The following is a 17,948-nucleotide window of genomic DNA, read 5'->3' as shown; positions in this document are numbered from 1 at the left end:
TTCTCTGGGGACTTATGTAACCCCTCTTTATCGATAACGTGGCCACAATACGAGATCTGTTTTCTAAAAAACTCGCATTTGGGGTGGTTAGCTCGGAGCCCATATTCCTGCAATCCAGTGAGCACCTGCTCCAAGTTGGCAAGGTGATCACTGTCATTTTCGCCCGTGACCAGGATGTTGTCCAAATAACACTGGGTCCCTGGGATCCCTTGCAGGACTTGTTCCATTGCCCTCTGCCAAATAGCCGGAGCTGATGCTACCCCGAATACCAGCCGGTTGTATTGGTAGAGACCTTTTATGGGTGTTGATTGTGAGGTATTTTTTTGATGCTTCTTCTACCTCCATTTGCAGATATGCCTGGGCCAGATCAATCTTAGTGAAGCGTTTCTCTCCAGATAGCGAGGCGAAAATATCTTCAATCCGCGGAAGTGGATATTGTACGGTGTGAAGGACCGGGTTCACTGTTACCTTAAAGTCCCCACAGATGCGAACCTTCCTTGGGTCCCCAGGTGTGCTGCTCAATGACTTTTTCATCACAGGGACGATGGGTGTAGCCCACTCGCTCCAGTCTACCTTGGACAGTACACCTGAACGTTCCAGACTCTCCAGCTCTGCTTCGACAGCTGGGCGGATCGCATAAGGTTTGACCTTAAAAAAAATTTTGGGCTTGCGTTTTCTTCAATTTTAATCGTCGCTGTCATGCCTTTTAGTGTTCCGAGTCCTTGCTGGAACACTTCTTTCGCGTCCGTTAGGATCTTTGACAGTCGCCCAGGTGTGACGTCGTCATCCTTTTTGTCAGCCACAGTCAGTGCCTGTATGGAATGCCAATCCAGTTGTATTTTCCGGATCCATTCACGTCCCAGTAATGGTGGTCCTCCATCTTGCAATACATACAGGTCTAGTTTTGGTGTTTCCTTACCATTATATATAACGGTCACCCTTATTTTTCCTTTGGGGTAGACTTTTTGCCCCGTGTACATCTTCAAAATAATTTTTGTGTCTCTCAAGGGTATGTGTGAGAATAGCCGCTTGTAGTCCCGTCGGTTTATGACTGTTAGGGCTGATCCTGTGTCCAATTCCATCTTTACCTGGACTCCTGCTATCTTGAGAGTGACCCAAATGGTTCGGTGATCCTCCGTTGTGATCACATTATGTAGTTTCAGACAACTCAGTTTCCTGCTTTCGGAGTCGTTATCACTCTTGTTCGTCTGAACTATTCTCCGTCATCTTATGTACCTTCTTGTACTTTTCTTTGGTAGGTTTCTTATTGCTGGTTTTCTTTCCCGACCTGCAGACTCGTGCTATGTGTCCTACTTTTCCACACTGTCTGCACACTTTGTCTTTGAACCAGCAATCATTCTGGTCATGTGTTGTTCTGCCGCAGCGATAGCACTTCTCTGTTCCATATGACATTTCGTTTGTGCCATATTCTTGTGGTCTCTGTTGTACCTCTGCAGCGCCCCGTGCTGCTGCTTCATATGATACGCTGGAAAAGGCTTTCAGCATTGCGGTAAGGTCCTTTTCAGATAAAAGCCATTTCTGGGTTCCTTCACTTTGAAACCCACACACAAACTTGTCCCTTAAGGTATCTGCCAGTCCCGCTCCAAACTGGCAGTGTTTCGATAGTTTGCGCAGTTCTGTTAAATAATCAGCATTGCTTCCATCCTTATGCTGGTTCCGTTTGTGCAACTTGAATCTTTCTGCTATCGGCAGCGGTGTGGGGTTTAAATGTTCCTGTAGTATCGTTACTATGTCTTCAAAACTCTTTTCCATTGGCTTCGTTGGGGTTACTAGATTTCGTAATAAACCATACGTCTTTGTACCCATTAAATTTAACAATACCGATGCTTTCTTGTCATCTGACACCTCATTTGCCTTGCAGTATACCTCTATTCGTTCGACATATGTAGTCCAATCTTCGACTTCATTGTCAAATGCGGTGATACTGCCACTCTTCGGCATTTTGGGGGTGGTTTAAAATGGCGTCTCCTGCGCTTTCCTTCCTCCCCCGCTGCTGCCAACGCCGCTCCCGGCGGTTCTCGTGGCAATGGCGGCGCCCTGTAGGTTTCGCGCGCTTCTCCTGCGCTGCTGCCAACGCCGCTCTCGGCGGTCCTTGTGGCAATAGCGGCGCCTCGCGGGTTTCTGCGCGTCCGTCTCTCCCTCTCTTCGACGCTGCTCGGCCCCTGAACACCGGCTGCACCCTGTGCGCTCTGCCCTCTCGCGCTCGCACGCTCGCTCTCTCTCTCTCTCTCTCTCTCTCTCCAGCCTCCCCCGCAATTCTCAAGTCTCTGCTGGATGACTGGGCGGTTGCCCGTGGTCGACGCCAGAGTCTCTGGCCTTGACCTCCAATCCACTGATCTCCAGGAACGAATCCCCGGGAGGTGATGCAGAGTTGTAGGTAGGTTCGAACTTGCCTTGTCGCCAATGTTGTGTCTGTGTATAATAAGACACAGAGACTGCAGGAGAACGGTATAACAGGTGTTTACTCAACGTGGATCACACTGGAACTGATCTGTACAGATTACTACTCAGGGCTATATACAGGTGTGGTCACTGCTGGTACTGCAGTATACATGAGCTGTAAAAGATAGTTTCCCCCCTTAAAGGTATATACATTACACTGTGGAGGCTGGGTCATTAAATATATTTAAAGTGGCAATAGACAAATTTTTACAAGATAAGGGAGTGAAGAGTTATGGGGAGTGGGCTAGGAAGTGGCTTTGAGCCCAAGATCAGCCATGATCTTATTGAATGGCGGAGCAGGCTCGAGGGGCCAAGTGGCCTATTCCTGCTCCTATTTCTTATGTTCATATGTTCTTAAGGATGGGTGTGCCCAAGGCATTTGTTCACCTTTGTCGAAGATCTATACACCAATACCTCCATGGTGATAGAAGGTGACAGATTTATGACAGATCCAATTTCCATTGAGCGGCGTCAAACTAGGCGATCCTCTCGCCAATTCTGTTTAACATTACAATGGACCCCCTCATGCTCACTTGATCAAGCAAATATGGGTGCGGCGATGCGGTCAAATAACAAATCTATCTATTGCTCATTGCTTGCTTTTGCTGATGATCTAGCAATCCTTAGTGACTCCTATGTGGGAATGACACGAAATCTTAAAATCGTCCAGTCATTCTGCGAAAACACGGGGCTAGACATCAACGTTAAAAAGCTGGCTAAGACCTTTCTTTACAACCACTGCGAGAACTGGTAAATTGAACGGGAGCCCCGTGTGCTATATCCCCCTTAGGGAGACACAAATACTGTATTTGGAAGCCTGTATCGATCCATGAGCAGGAGTCGCGGAAGATGGATGGTGAGTCTGAAAGAGTCCAAATTGAAACCCACCCAGAAATTTGAGATGCTGAAGACCCACATTATCTCCAGGTTATATTACCATCTTACCATTATGGAGGCCTCTCAAAACACCTTAACTGAGCTTGATCGACTAGTCAAAAAGGTGGTAAAGGAGATACTTCACCTCCCTTCTGATATCACTGACTGAATCCTGTACTCTGCTAATAGAGACGGAGCCCTGAGCCTACCCAAATTCTTCCCGCTGTCATTCGGAAACTCTAGTCTCTCGAGGGCTCCAATTATGTAATTGGGTCTTCTTTCCAATTCTGTGCAGAAAGCACCATTGACTCTGTCAAAACTTAGGAACCTGAAAACCTTTAGGGAGGTTGAGGAATTCTTAAGTACAAAGCAAAATATCATCTTGGAAGGTAGTGATCTTTCTCTCGTACCTGAAGTAGTAAAAGAGATGCGAGGAGCAGGCGTCCATCCCCCTAGTGCGAGAACTAAGCCCAGGAACAGGTACGCGAGTTGGAGAGAATGGGAATTCGAGAGGTGGGCAATACTCCTAGCCCAGGGCTCCGACATAAGATATTGTCAGAATGACAGGATGTCTAATTCATGGACAAACTCTGTTTCACAGGATGAAACAATCACGGTTTATTAAAGGTCTGTTACTAAGGTGCAACTAGAAGCACCCTATCCTACGACCGAGCAAATATGATCAAAATCAGCAGAAGGTGCAGTGGAGCAAACGAGACCCTGGCACACATCTCCGGGAGGTATCTGGCTGTTAACGCCAGAATCAAGCAGCATAATAAGATCTTAGACCCTAGATCTTTAAGATTTTCTAAGTATGGATGGACGACATGCGTGGAACTCAGGATCACCGATACTGAAGGTAAACTGTGGAAACCGGACATAATATTCAACAAGGAGTTGGAAGTGGCAGTTGTAGACGTAATGGCGAGATGGGAGGACAATAACATGGTGCTTGAGCGAGCCTGGGACGAGAAGTGCGTGAAGTATAGCCACCTAAATCGGCAAATTATAGACCTAACCAAAAGCACCTCGGGTCAAGTACTTTGGCTTTATGGGAGACAGAGGGAAATGGCTCGGAAAAAAATAAAACACTTATAGAAACATAGAAGATAGGAGCAGGAGTAGGCCATTCGGCCCCTCGAGCCTGCTCCGCCATTCAATGAGATCATGGCTGATCATCCAAATTCAGTACCCTGTCCCTGCCTTCTCCCCATACCCCTTGATCCCTTTAGCCTTAAGAAATATATCTAACTCCTTCTTGAATATATTTAATGAATTGGCCTCAACTGCCTTATGTGGTAGCGAATTCCACAGGTTCACCACTCTCTGGGTGAAGAAATTCCTCCTCATCTCAGTCCTAAATGGCTTACCCCTTATCCTTAGACTGTGACCCCTGGTTCTGGACTCCCCGGCCATCGGGAACATCCTTCCTGCGTCTAGTCCTGTTAGAATTTTATAAGTGTCAATGAGATCCCCTCTCATTCTTCTAAAACTCCAGCGAATATAAGCCTAATCGACCCAATCTCTCTCCATACGTCATTCCTGCCATCCCAGGTATCAGTCTGGTGAATCTTCGCTGCACTCCCTCCATGGCAAGAACATCCTTCCTCCGATAAGGCGACCAAAACTGCGCACAATACTCAAGGTGTGGTCTCACCAAAGCCTTGTACAACTGCAGCAAGACATCCTTGCTCCTGTACTCGAATCCTCTCGCTATGAAGGCCAACATACCATTTGCCTTCTTAACTGCCTGCTGCACCTGCATGCTTACCTTCAGCAACTGGTGCACAAGGACACCCAGGTCTCGTTGCACTTCCCCTTTTTCCCCTATTGCCGTTCAGATAATCTGCCTTCCTGCTTTTGCCACCAAAGTGGATAACCTCGCATTTATCCACATTATACTGCATCTGCCATGCTTCTGCCCAATCACCCAACCTGTCCAAATCATACTGGAGTTTCCCTGCATCCTCCTCACAGCACACACGTCCACCCAGCTTTGTGTCGTCTGCAAACTTGGAGATATTACATCTAGTTCCCTTGTCTAGATCATTAATATATATTGTGAATAACTGGGGTCCTAGGACCGATCCCTGCGGTACCCCACTAGTCACTACCTGCCACTCGGAAAAAGACCCGTTTATTCCAACTCTTTGCTTCCTGTCTGTCAACCAGTTCTCTATCCAAGTCAGTACCTTACCCCCAATCCCATGTGCTTTAACTTTGCACGCTAATCTCTTATGCGGGACCTTATCGAAAGCCTTCTGAAAGTCCAAATACGCCACATCCACTGGTTCTCCCTTATCTATTCTACCAGTTACATCCTCAAAAAATTCTAGAGGGAAAGTTTCTGAAAATTAAGAGGTTCACAACATTCGCGAAAAAACTATCTAGGCTTACAATAGCACTTGCATTGGAATTATTACAAATTTTTAATATGTAATTCGTTACAATGTCTGCACCTGCAGTTAAACAAAAATTAACTCTCTTTATAACAGCCAATTTACAGGACGGCTCCCCAATTCGAACTCTGGGAGGAACCAAATTATTAAACTAGGTACTCTGTCTCCCTTGAATGTATATAAGGCCCTACAACATCCCTTTCCCTCCAGAGCAGAGTTTTGGGTAAAAATAAACAGTGGGTCAGGAAGGGACAGAGTAACAAAGGTGTCAGTGACTAAATTTCTTCACTCAGGGTGGTGAATCTTTGGAATTCTCTACCCCAGAGGGCTGTGGCGGCTCAGTCGTTGAGTATATTCAAGACAGCGATCGATAGATTTTTGGATATTAAGGGAATCAAGGGATGTGGAGATGACGTAGAAGATCAGCCATGATCGTACTGAATGGTGGAGCAGGCTCGAGGGGCCGAATGGCCGACTGCTCCTATTTTATGTTATGACAGCAATTTCAGTGCTCTGTGCAGCAACAGCAAGTGTTTCTTCATCGTTGTGCGATTCCTGTTTACCTTTGTCTTATTCCCCCTTTTAGACAAGACTATCAAAAATTCTCATGATCAAGAAAGAACACATCAAACAGTTAAAAGAAATGAACACGGAAGCAGAGAAACTGGTAAAAGGACCTTTCTCATTTTTTACTCTGGTTTTAAGTAAAACACTTGCTTTAATGGCTTAACCGTAGTTTTCTCCAAGGTTGTCCACCCAGAGATCGACATTGGTTGTTGGTGCTGGTTGCGGGAGTAATGTTGGGCAGGATACCAGAACTCCTGCTCTGTTTTTCAGGTCAGGCAGGTTGACCAGAAACTTAACTGGACCAGCCACAAATACTGTGGCAACAAGAGCAGGTCAGAGGCTGGGTATTCTGCAGCGAGTGTCTCACCTCCTGACTCCCTAAAGCCTTTCCATCATCTACAAGGCACAAGTAAGGAGTGTGATGGAATACTCTCAACTTGCCTGGATGAGTGCAGCTCTAACAACACCATCCAGGGCAAAGCAGTCCGCTCGATTGGCACCCCATCCCCCACCGTAAACATTCACCCCCTCCACCACCGGCGTACCGTGGCTGCAGTGTGTACCATCTACAAGATGCATTGTAGCAACTCGCCTAGGCTTCTTCGGCAGCACCTCCCAAACCCGCGAGCTCTTCCACCTAGAAGGACATGGGCAGCAGGCGTATGGGAACACGACCACCTCCAAGTTCCCCTCCAAGTCTCACACCATCCTGACTTGGAAATATATCGCCAATCCTTTGTCGCTGGGTCAAAATCCTGGAGCTCCCTACTTAACAGCACTGTGGGAGTACCTTCACCACACGGACTGCAGCTGTTCAAGAAGGCAGCTTACCACCACCTTCTGAAGGGCAACTAGGGATGGGCAATAAATGCTGGCCTTGCCAGCGACGCCCACATCCCAGGAACAAATTTTTTTTTTTTAAACTGTTCGACACCAGATTAGAGTCTCCAAGCTACTGAAGTCCGCACTCACCTGCAGGGTTCTATCTGCCTCGTGGAGTGCAGGCTCCCTCTCCCCATAAAGAACTCTCCCACTTGCTCAACTCCAGAGAGCTTAAGTTGGGAGACCTGCGCTTTGGGTGCCTGTGCACACTTGGAAGGGGCAGATCAGGAGAAATTGTTGGTTTACGCAGAGGATTGTTAGGAAATAGAATGCCCTACCAGAAACATTCATGGAAACTGAGTCCATAATAACTTTTTTAAAAGAGAAGTGGATAAATATTTTAGGGGGGAAAAATTGTATGGTGGGGGGGGAAAAAGGCAGAGAAATGGAACTAAGTGGATAGCTCTTTTGCGAGCTGGCACGGGTGCAATGGGCCGAATGGCCAGTTTCGGTGCTGATTCTACCGAGCCATGAAGTGCCTGAAGCCTGTCTGTTAACCTTCTCCCCTGCCATTACCAACATTAACCCCAGTGTCTAACGGTGCCATGAGGCACTGGTGTTCCTGACTGCACTAACACTAATTTGATTTGCCGTGTTTTCTCGCCACTGGTACAGGCCAGCAACCATGGTTGCTTAGCTATTGGAGAAGCTAATACTCAAAGTACCAAGACTCAAAGAACCATGCGGTTTTTATATTGTGACTGCTGTGGGTATACTCCCCACAATATCCCACTATAGGATGGGCTTGTATAATAAGTATTCTGGTACCTGAATTTCTAGATGATAGACCATGGTCCATCTAGTTTGCTTTCTACCATCCTGGTAGTCACGTGATACAATGATAATGGAGTTGTTGACTAATCATAGCAATCCATCGCTATCAATTACAGGAAACTTTGTTATATACGGGACTGAGCTGTTGCCGATCTATCAAAACTGCCGGACATACAAAGTTAATGTTGAAGCATACGGAGGTTTTCATCTCCGTATCTGACAACAAACACTTGCTTAGCAACAGCTTGTAAACAGTCGGCCCGTGCCTTGGAAGTGTCTCTGTAGCTTAGCAACAGCTTCAGAGACTTTCCAGAGCCTGACCGTTGAAAACAAAGCCACGAGAAGAAAAAAAACCTAAAACGGCTCCTGATTTCTGCCGGTAGATCGAGGTTTCTGGACATACAACCTCCAGATAAACCAAAGTTTCCTGTAGTCACAAGGTGAGGAAAACCCCCAGTGGTGAAGAGGTTTGGGAACTAGAGGTCCAAAATCACCTGTTCATATCTCCATTATGTCTCAAATTACTCGTACTGCATCCCAAAATATTTTCTGGAAGTGATTTATCATCTCTATAGGCATGGCCATCGATGGTGGATCAAAGGAATGGGGGTACACTAAAAGGCTAGATACACAGGAACAGTGTTGAGTTTGGGGGGGGGGGGGGGAAGGCCATTTAAAGCTGGAAGAGAGTGCTGCTCCAGCAGCACCCCCCCCCCCCCCCCCCACCCCAAAACCACCACCACTTCCACCTAGATGAACAAGGGCAGCGGGTGCATGGGAACACCACCACCTGCAAAATCCCCTCCAAGTCACACACCATCCTGACTTGGAAATATATCGCCATTCCTTCACCGTCGCTGGGTCAAAATCCTGGAACTCCCTCCCTAACAGCACTGTGGGAGTACCTTCACCACACGGACTGCAGCGGTTGAAGAATGCGGCTCACCACCACCTTCTCGAGGGCAATTGGAGATGGGTAATAAATACTGGCCTTGCCAGTGACACCCACATCCCAGGAACGAATTTTAAAAAGATAGGAAACAAAACTATGGAGTGATTTGAAGATGAGGTCAAGGATTTTAAATTTAAGGCAATAAAGGGTGAAAACTAATGTAGGTCAGTGAGAACGAGGCTGGTGAATGATCAGGGTGGCTTCGTTCAGGACAGGGGTTTGACTGAGTTTATGGAGGATGGGAGTCCAGCAAGTACAGCATTAGAGTGGTGAAGTCTGGAGATGATGAAAACATCGATATGGGTTTCATTGGTGAAGAGGCTGAGGGGAGTAATGTTGAGGAGTTGGAAGTAGGTAGTGGTGGAAGGATACGGGGCCTTAAACTCAGCCCAAAGTTGAACAAAATGGCGAAGTTGATTACCATCTGGTTCATCTCGAGACAGTGCCCGGGGAGGGAGTTGGGAGTCAGTGGCGAGGGAGCGGAGTTTGTGGCGGGGACCAAAGGAGATTGTTTCGGTCTTCCCAATGTTGAGCTGGAGGACATCACGACTCATCCAAGATGTTAGAAAAGCGGTGGAGAAGTCGCGTGGCGGTGGAGAGGCGGAACAGGGTAGAAGCAGACTGTCTCTGTGGATGATGTTGCTGGGGGGGCAGCAGGTAGAGGAGGAGACAAAGAACAAATCTTTAGGGAATGTTGGTGCAGGGTTGGGAAGAGAAGCTAGAGATGATCGGACGATGATTGAAATGAAACTATGCAAGGCAATCGCACGGAGCTGGACTCGTGTTTGAATGGTAAAGGGCGTTACTGTTAAAGAGCTGTGCCAATTTAGAAACTTTCAAATACTTCCCAGCAATCTAAAACTTCATTAGCTTGTTGCAGACAAATAGGTATGTACAAATGGTTAGTGTGTTTAAAAGATGTTTGTATTTATATAGTGTTACATAAATAGTCAAAGCACGAGTGAATGGCACTCTTGGCTCTGGGTCAGAAGACTGAGCGATTGAACCCCACACCAGAACCTGAGTGAATAATCCAGGCTGGCTGTGCTGAGGGAGGTGCCGACCGTCTGGTGTAAACATTCATCTGAGGTCCTGTCGGCCTACTCCAGTAGTCCACCGTTCCCCCGGCACTCTTCAAATAAGGAGTTCTCCCATTCTCCAAACCAACATACGTTCCACATCCAACACCACACAAAAGAAACAATAGATTAATGGGTGATTCATATCATTGCTGTTTATGGAAACGCTGTATTTGACTACGGAAGCCGCTGCACTTCAAAAATAACCTGTTGTATGTGAAGCATTTTGTTGTGTGTGAGACCTGATGTGGCACATACAAGTGTTGAGGTGTTCAAAATTACAAAAGGTTTTGATAGAGTAGATAGGGAGAAACTGTTTCCAGTGGCAGGAGGGTCAGTAACCAGAGGACACCGATTTAAGATCATTGGCAAAAGACCCAGGGGGGAGATGAGGAGATTGTGTTTTTATGCAGTGAGTTGTTGTGATCTGGAATGCTCTGTCTGAAAGGGCGGTGGAAGCAGATTCAGTGGTAACTTTCAAAATGAAATTGAATATAGACTTGAAAAGGAAAAATTTACAGGGCTCCAGGGAAAGAGCAGGGGAGTGGGACTAATTGGAGAGCGCTACCAACAGGTGGCACAGACTCGATTGGCTGAATGGCCTCCTTCTGTGCTGTAAGATTCTATGAAATGCAAGTCTTTCCTTTCCCAGAACGAATTAACCTTTAAAGTGCAGTGACTTGTGGTGTAGGCAAGCATGATGGCCATTCTTCAGCAACAATCTATAAACCGAGATGATTAACAGGTTAGTCTGTTGCCTTTTGGTGCTGGTGGTTGAGGGAGGAATGTTTAGCGATAATTCCTGCAAATGTGTTTTCTTTTTCCATCCTGTTCCCTTTCTCTCTCTCTCTCTTCCCCCCCCCCCCCCCCGCACTGCGCCCCAGGAGTTGAGTTGCAGGGCAGTATCGGCCCTATCAAGGTAGGAAATGACTGACTGACTACTTTCTCACTCCCTCAGAAATCGTATTCAGCCTCCATTGGAATAGACTTTCAGAAGCGATATGCGACAATTGTTTTAGAATTGGAGCAGCTGAACAAAGATCTGAACAAGGTCCTGAATAAAGTCCAGCAGTATTGTTACGAGGTGAGTATTCATCACATTGTCTGCCTGGCTCTCGCACTCTCAACGTCTGTGTCGCTCACCTGCTCGGTTCCGCACCTTTTCTTCCCTTCCCTGTGCGCACACTAATGCTCGCTTGCTCTGTCTCTCACGTCCTGTATTTGTGTTAAACTTGGGCTCATCCAAAACTCTGCTGCCCGTATCCTAACTCGCACCAAATCCCATTCACCCATCACCTCTGCTCACTGACCTACATTGGCTCCTGGTCTGGCAGTGCCTCATTTATAAAATTCTCATCCTTGTATTCAAAGGCCTCGCCCCTCCCTATCTCTGTAACCTCCTCCCAGCCCTACAACCCTCCAAGAACTCTACGCTCCTCCAATCCTGGCCTCTTGCGCATCCCCAATTTTCTTCGTCCCACCAATGGCGGTTGTGCCTTCAGCTGCCTAGACATGAAACTCGATTGCCTTCATGTTGCTTTCTCTTGGTATTTGTCTAAATACAGGTGATATTTGATGTGGGCAGTGCCTGAGGTTTTGTGGATCAGTTGTTAACCTTGCCTCTTGTGTTATCTTGAAAATGACAGCTTGCTCCTGACCAGGGCTTGCAGCCCATGGACCAGCCCACAGACATGCGTAGGAGGTGTGAGGAGGAGGCTCACGAGCTCGTACGGCAGGCAAACACTTCGCAAACTGGGCAGGCCAGTGTTAGAAATGAAAACCTCACTGACCTAATAGCCAGACTGACGGCAGTGCTACTACAGATAAAAGTAAGTGCAGTGTTCGGCAGCTCCCAGCTGCGGTGGTGTGTGGTACTAGGTTTAGTGAGCCAAAGGTCGTGATCTTGCATCCTGCCCGAGTAAATTGTGACACTGAATTTAATAATCTGGTCATTTGTGGTTCATCACCAGATGAAAAATGACATTGAAAGCTGCCGGAGTGTCGTAAAAAAAACTCAACTGACTCAGTAATGTCCTTCGAGGAAAGGACCCTGCCACCCCGACCTGGTATGGCCTACAGGTGACTCCAGTCTCGCGCTATGTGGTATACACTTTAATGCTCTCTGTACCCTAGCAAGTCACCCACTTGTAACTGGGGATGGGCCTTGCCAGCGTCACTCATCCTGAGAATCCAAAAAGCAATGGATCTGAAATTCGTGCCAACTAGTGGACCTCCCTGCAATTGCTCACTGACCACGTGGGGAAATGGGGGTGGACTGAATAACTCAGCAAGAATCCTGTTCAGTAGTTTGGTACTGATATTAGCATGCACTTTCCACATTCATAGAATGATACAGCGCAGAAGGAGGTCATTCGGCCCATCATGACTGTGCCAACTCTTTGAAAGAGCTATCCAATTAGTCCCACTCCCCTGCTCTTTCCCCATAGCCCTGTAATTTTTTTCCTCCAAGTATTCATCCAATTCCCTTTTGAAAGTTACTATTGTCTCTACTTTCACCACCCTTTCAGACAGCACATTCCAGATATACCCAGTTACTTCTGATGGGAGACTGTGTGGCTGAGCACTGACTTGATGTTCGAATGGTGATGTGTGGCAGTTGTTTACAAAATCCCATGTGATTTTTTTTTTTTTTTTTATAATTGATAACGAAACTAATTTTGAGGTCAGACAGAATCTTTATTTCTACCTGCCCGGAAAATACAAATGCAACGATAATAGGCTGGAGAGGGAGACCTGGGACGAATCCTGCCCGCCAACAACTGGGGTTCTGTTTGTGAAGCAGCACAGTCTCGAGCTGTAATAAAAGGAGCGCTGGTTAAATTTAGCCATAGGTTTGTCCGTCTGCACAGGTGGAACCCCCAGAGGGGTGGCGGAGGGGCTGGGGTGGCGTGTGGCACAATCCTAGTTGTGCCCAAAGATCCGGGTCTACTGGCGAATGGTACTGCCTGACCTCTGTAAAATTACCAAACATCACCCTGCACACTGCCTCCTGGCCGCCCCCCCCCCCCCCCCCCCATTGTGACCCCTCCCCACCCAGATCCTAAAACCAGCGATCTCCTTGGTTTCCTCCTAGTCTTTCAGGACATCCCACTCTGGTGGTAGCAGGTACCTTTGTCGGCATTGTTTTTCTCTTTACCCTGCCCCCCCCCCCCTTACAGCGCACACGCCAGGTATGGACACTGCGAGTGATCACAGCAGTACAACTAACACTTCTAATCATACAGCACAGAAGGAAGCCGCTGGGCCCTTTGTGCCTGTGCCAGCTCTTTGAAAGAGCTGTTCAACTAGTCCCACTCCCCCCTGCTCTTTCCCTACAGCCCTGCAATTTTTTTTCCCTTCAAGGTTTTTTTTCCAATTCCCTTTTGAAAGTTACTATTGAATCTGCTTTCGGTAAGTGCATTCCCGATCGTAACAACTCCGAGTATAAAAAAATAAAAAAAAAATGTTCATCTCTACTCTGGCTCTTTTGCCAATATTCTTCGATCTGTGTCCTAGTTACCAGCACCACCACCACCCCTACCCCTGCCAGTGGAAAACCGTTTCTCTCTCTTTTTACTCTATCAAAACCCCTCATGATTTTGAACACCTCTATTAAATCTCCCCTTAACCTGCTCTGCTCGAAAGAGAACAATCCCAGCTTCTCTAGTCTACACTTCTGCTACCTGGAATTAGCCCCGAAGGTTGTCCACAACTCTCATTCAGTAGAGCTCACTCACTACCACAAACTGGTGCGTATTGTATACCATGTACAGGTAGACTACCCTTTATCCGAACTTCCGAAAACCGAAACCCTCTTTTTAAAAAAAAAAAAAACACCTTTTTTCATTCAGCGTAAGTCATGCGCACGACTTACGCTGAACGAAAAAACCTTCGGTTTTTGGAGGGTTCCGGTTTCGGAAGTTCGGATAAAGGGTAAGTCGTGCGCACGACCCCCCCCCCCCCCCCCGCGGGGACCCCCGCCGACCCCGACCCCCGCCAACTTACGCGGAGTGTCAGCGTAAGTCATGCGCACGACCCCCCGCCGGCCCCGACCCCCCCCCCGCCGACCCCCACCCCCGCCGACCCACCATCCGAAATTCTCCGAAAACCGAAACACGGCTGGTCCCGAGGTTTTCGGATAAAGGATAGTCTACCTGTACTGTATTGATAGGACTGTAATGTATCAGTGTGTTGTAGTGGCCAGGGAGTGAGACGGAATCGGTGGCGATGGAAAGGAGTTTGTGGCAAGGGCCAAAGACAATGGGTTCGGTCTTCCCAATGTTTAATTGGAGGAAATTGAGGCTCATCCGGGACTGTATGTCGGAGAAGCAGTCTGACAACAGAGAGGAAGGGTCAAGAGGTGGTGGTGAGGTAGAGCTGGGTGTCGTCTGACGGATCCTGACGTGTTTTCGGCTGATGTCGCCAAGGGGCAGCATGCAGATGAAAAATAGGGGGCCAAGGATAGATCCTTGGGGGACTCCAGAGGTAACGATGTGGGAGCGGGAAGGGAAGTCATTGCAGGAGATTCTCTGGCTATGACAGGATAGATGGGAATAGAACCAGGCGAAGGCAGTCCCACCCAGCTGGACAACGGAGGAGAGGCATTGGAGGAGGGTGGTGTCAACCATGTCAATGCCTACAGACAGGTCAAGAAATTTGAGGGGGAATAGTTTACCACAGTCACAGAGGATGTAAGTTCTGACTTTTTTATTAGTGCCGTTTCAATACCGTGGCAGAGGCAGAAACCTGATTGGAGGGGTTCAAACATGGAGTTGCAGAAAAAAATTGCACTGCTTTGGGAGGTGACGAGATGTTCAAGGACTTTGGAGAGGAAAGGGAGGTTGGAGATGGGACAGTAGTTTGCAAGGACAGAGGGGCGGTGGGTTTTTGAAGAGGTGATGATGGCAGATTTGAAAGGGAGGGGTACAGTACCTGAGAAGATAACACTATCAGCTAGCATGGGGGCCAGGAAGGAAAGTTGAATGGTTTACTGGCAATAGGGTCAAGAGAGCAGGAGGTGGGTCTCGGGTACAGGATGAGCTCAACCAACTTCCTGGCACCAGGGGTGCTTCTGCTGCTCAGGAAGGGAGGAAAAAGAGTGGGAGAGCAATAGTGGTAGGGGATTCTATCGTAAGGGGAACAGATAGGCGTTTCTGTGGCCGTAGACATGACTCCAGGATGGTTTGTTGCCTCCCTGGTGCCAGGGTCAAGGATGTCACTGAACGGCTGCAGGGCATTCTGAAGGGGGAGGGTGAACAGGCAGAGGTCGTGGTTCACATTGGGACCAATGACATGGGTAGGAAGAGGGATGAGGTCCTGCAGCAAGAATTTAGGGAGCTAGGTAGCAGATTAAAGAGCAGGACCTCAAAGGTTGTAATCTCTGGATTACTCCCGGTGCCACATGCTAGTGAGTATAGGAATAGGACGATAGAGCAGATGACTGCGTGGCTAAAGAGTTGGTGCAGGAGGGAGGGCTTTAGTTTCCTGGATCACTGGGCCTGCTTCTGGGGAAGGTGGCACTTGTATAAGTCGGACGAGTTGCACCTGAACCAGAGCGGGACAAATATCCTTGCGGGGAGGTTTGCTAGCACTGTTCGGGGGGGGGTTTAAACTAAAATGGCAGGGGGTTGGGAACCTGAGCAGGGAGACAGAGGAAAGGAAAACAGGGATAAAAGCAAAAGATAGGAAGGAGAAAAACAAAAGTGGCAGTCAGAGAAATCAACAGTTTAAATCAAACGTGGCCACAGTAAATAATAATTCTAATAGGTCTAAGAGCGTTAAAAAAACAAGCGTGAAGGCTTTGTGTCTTAATGCGAGGAGCATTTGTAATAAGGTGGATGAATTGACTGCGCAAATAGAGGTAAACGAATATGATTTGGTTGGGATTATGGAAACGTGGCTCAAGGATGGCCAAGACTGGGAGCTCAACATCCAGGGGTATTCGATATTCAGGAAAGATAGGCAAAAAGGAAAGGGAGGTGGGGTAGCATTACTGGTTAAAGAAGGGATTAATACAATTGTAATGAAGGATATTAGCTCTGATGATGTGGAATCTGTATGGGTAGAATTGAGAAATACTAAAGGGAAAAAAACATTAGTGGGAGTGGTATATAGACCTCCAAACAGTAAGGCGGAGGTTGGGGATGGCATTAAAAGGGAAATTAAAGAAGTGTGCAATAAGGGCACAGCAGTCATCATGGGTGACTTTAATCTACATATAGATTGGGCCAACCAAATGAGTAACAATACTGTGGAGGAGGAATTCCTGGAGTGTTTACGGGATGGTTTCCTGGACCAATATGTCAAGGAACCAACCAGAGATCAGGCCACCTTAGACTGGGTATTATGTAACGAGAGGATTAATTAGCAATCTTGTACGAGGCCCCTTGGGTCGGAGCGATCATAATATGATCGAATTCTTCATTAAGATGGAGAATGAAGTAGTTGACTCAGAGACAAGGGTCCTCAATTTAAATAAAGGAAACTACGATGGTCTGAGGAGCGAGTTGGGTAGGATTGATTGGGGAATGGCACTCGAAGGGTTGACGGTGGATAGGCAATGGCAAACATTCAAAGACCGAATGGATGAACTACAGAATTTGTTCATCCCAGTTTGGCATAAAAATAAAACAAAAAAGGTGACTCAACCGTGGCTAACAAGGGAAATTAGGGATAGCATAAGATCCAAGGAGAGGACATATAAATTGGCTAGAAAAAGCAATAATCCTGAGGATTGGGAGCAGTTTAGGATTCAACAAAGGAGGACAAAGGGATTAATTAAGAAAGGGAAAATAGAATGAGAGTAAGCTATCAGGGAACATAAAAACTGACTAAAAGCTTTTATAGATATGTGAAGAGAAAAAGATTGGTGAAGTCAAGCGTAGGTCCCTTACAGTCAGAATCAGGGGAATTTATAATGGGAAACAGGGAAATGGCAGACCAACTAAATACATACTTTGGTTCTGTCTTCACAAAGGAGGACACAAATAACTTCCCAGAGATGCCAGGGAACATAGGGTCTAATGAGAGGGAGGAACTGAAAGAAATCAGTATTTGTAGGGAAATGGTGTTAGGAAAATTGATGGGACTAAAGGCCGATAAATCCCCAGGGCCTGATGGTCTACATCCCAGGGTACTTAAGGAAGTGGCCCTAGAGATAGTAGATGCATTACTGGTCATCTTCCAGAACTCGATAGACTCTGGAATGGTACCCATGGATTGGAGGGTAGCTAATGTTACCCCACTATTCAAAAAAGGTGGTAGAGAAAAAGCGGGGAATTATAGACCGGTAAGCCTGACATCGGTAGTGGGGAAAATGCTAGAGTCTATTATAAAAGATGAAATAGCAGAGCACTTGGAAAGCAGTGACAGGATCGGACAAAGTCAACATGGATTTACAAAAGGTAAATCATGCTTGACTAATCTTCTGTAATTTTTTGAGGATGTAACTGGTAAAATAGATAAGGGAGAACCAGTGGATGTGGTGTATTTGGACTTTCAGAAGGCTTTCGATAAGGTCCCGCATAAGAGATTAGCGTGCAAAATTAAGGCACATGGGATTGGGGGCAAGGTATTGACTTGGATAGAGAACTGGTTGGCGGACAGAAAGCAAAGAGTTGGAATAAACGGGTCGTTTTCAGAGTGGCAGGCAGTGACTAGTGGGGTACCGCAAGGATCGGTCCTAGGACCCCAGCTGTTCACAATATATATTAATGATCTGGACGAGGGAATTGGATGTAATATCTCCAAATTTGCAGATGACACAAAGCTGGGTGGGAGGGTATGCTGTGAGGAGGATGCTGTGAAACTCCAGTACGATTTGGACAGGTTGGGTGATTGGGCAGAAACATGGCAAATGCACTATAATGTGGATAAATGTGAGGTTATCCACTTTGGTGGCAAAAACAGGAAGGCAGATTATTATTTGAATGGCAATAGATTGGGAGAAGGGGAAGT

General features: G+C 47.1%; 1 protein-coding gene across 2 annotated transcripts in view; it reads left to right on the top strand.

Moving 5' to 3' along the window:
- lin9 (lin-9 DREAM MuvB core complex component) overlaps positions 1-17,948 on the top strand; it is a 121,420-nt gene that overhangs the window by 89,636 nt on the left and 13,836 nt on the right. Inside the window, exons 11-14 of one of the 2 annotated variants that reach the window (XM_085997986.1) lie at positions 6,325-6,405; positions 10,951-11,076; positions 11,639-11,821; positions 11,963-12,060. In XM_085997986.1, coding sequence (XP_085854112.1) covers positions 6,325-6,405; positions 10,951-11,076; positions 11,639-11,821; positions 11,963-12,022 — 450 coding nt within the window. In that variant the 3' untranslated portion in view covers positions 12,023-12,060. Of the gene's footprint in view, positions 1-6,324; positions 6,406-10,950; positions 11,077-11,638; positions 11,822-11,962; positions 12,061-17,948 lie in introns of those variants that run through there. The other variant, XM_085997985.1, reaches the window with a different exon arrangement.

The sequence above is a fragment of the Somniosus microcephalus genome, chromosome 9, assembly GCF_052327205.1.
Source record: "Somniosus microcephalus isolate GS21.2 chromosome 9, FLI_Smic_1.0, whole genome shotgun sequence".
Lineage (NCBI taxonomy): Eukaryota > Metazoa > Chordata > Chondrichthyes > Squaliformes > Somniosidae > Somniosus > Somniosus microcephalus.
Note: the sequence above shows the minus strand (reverse complement) of the source record. Positions and strands in the feature narration are given on the sequence as shown.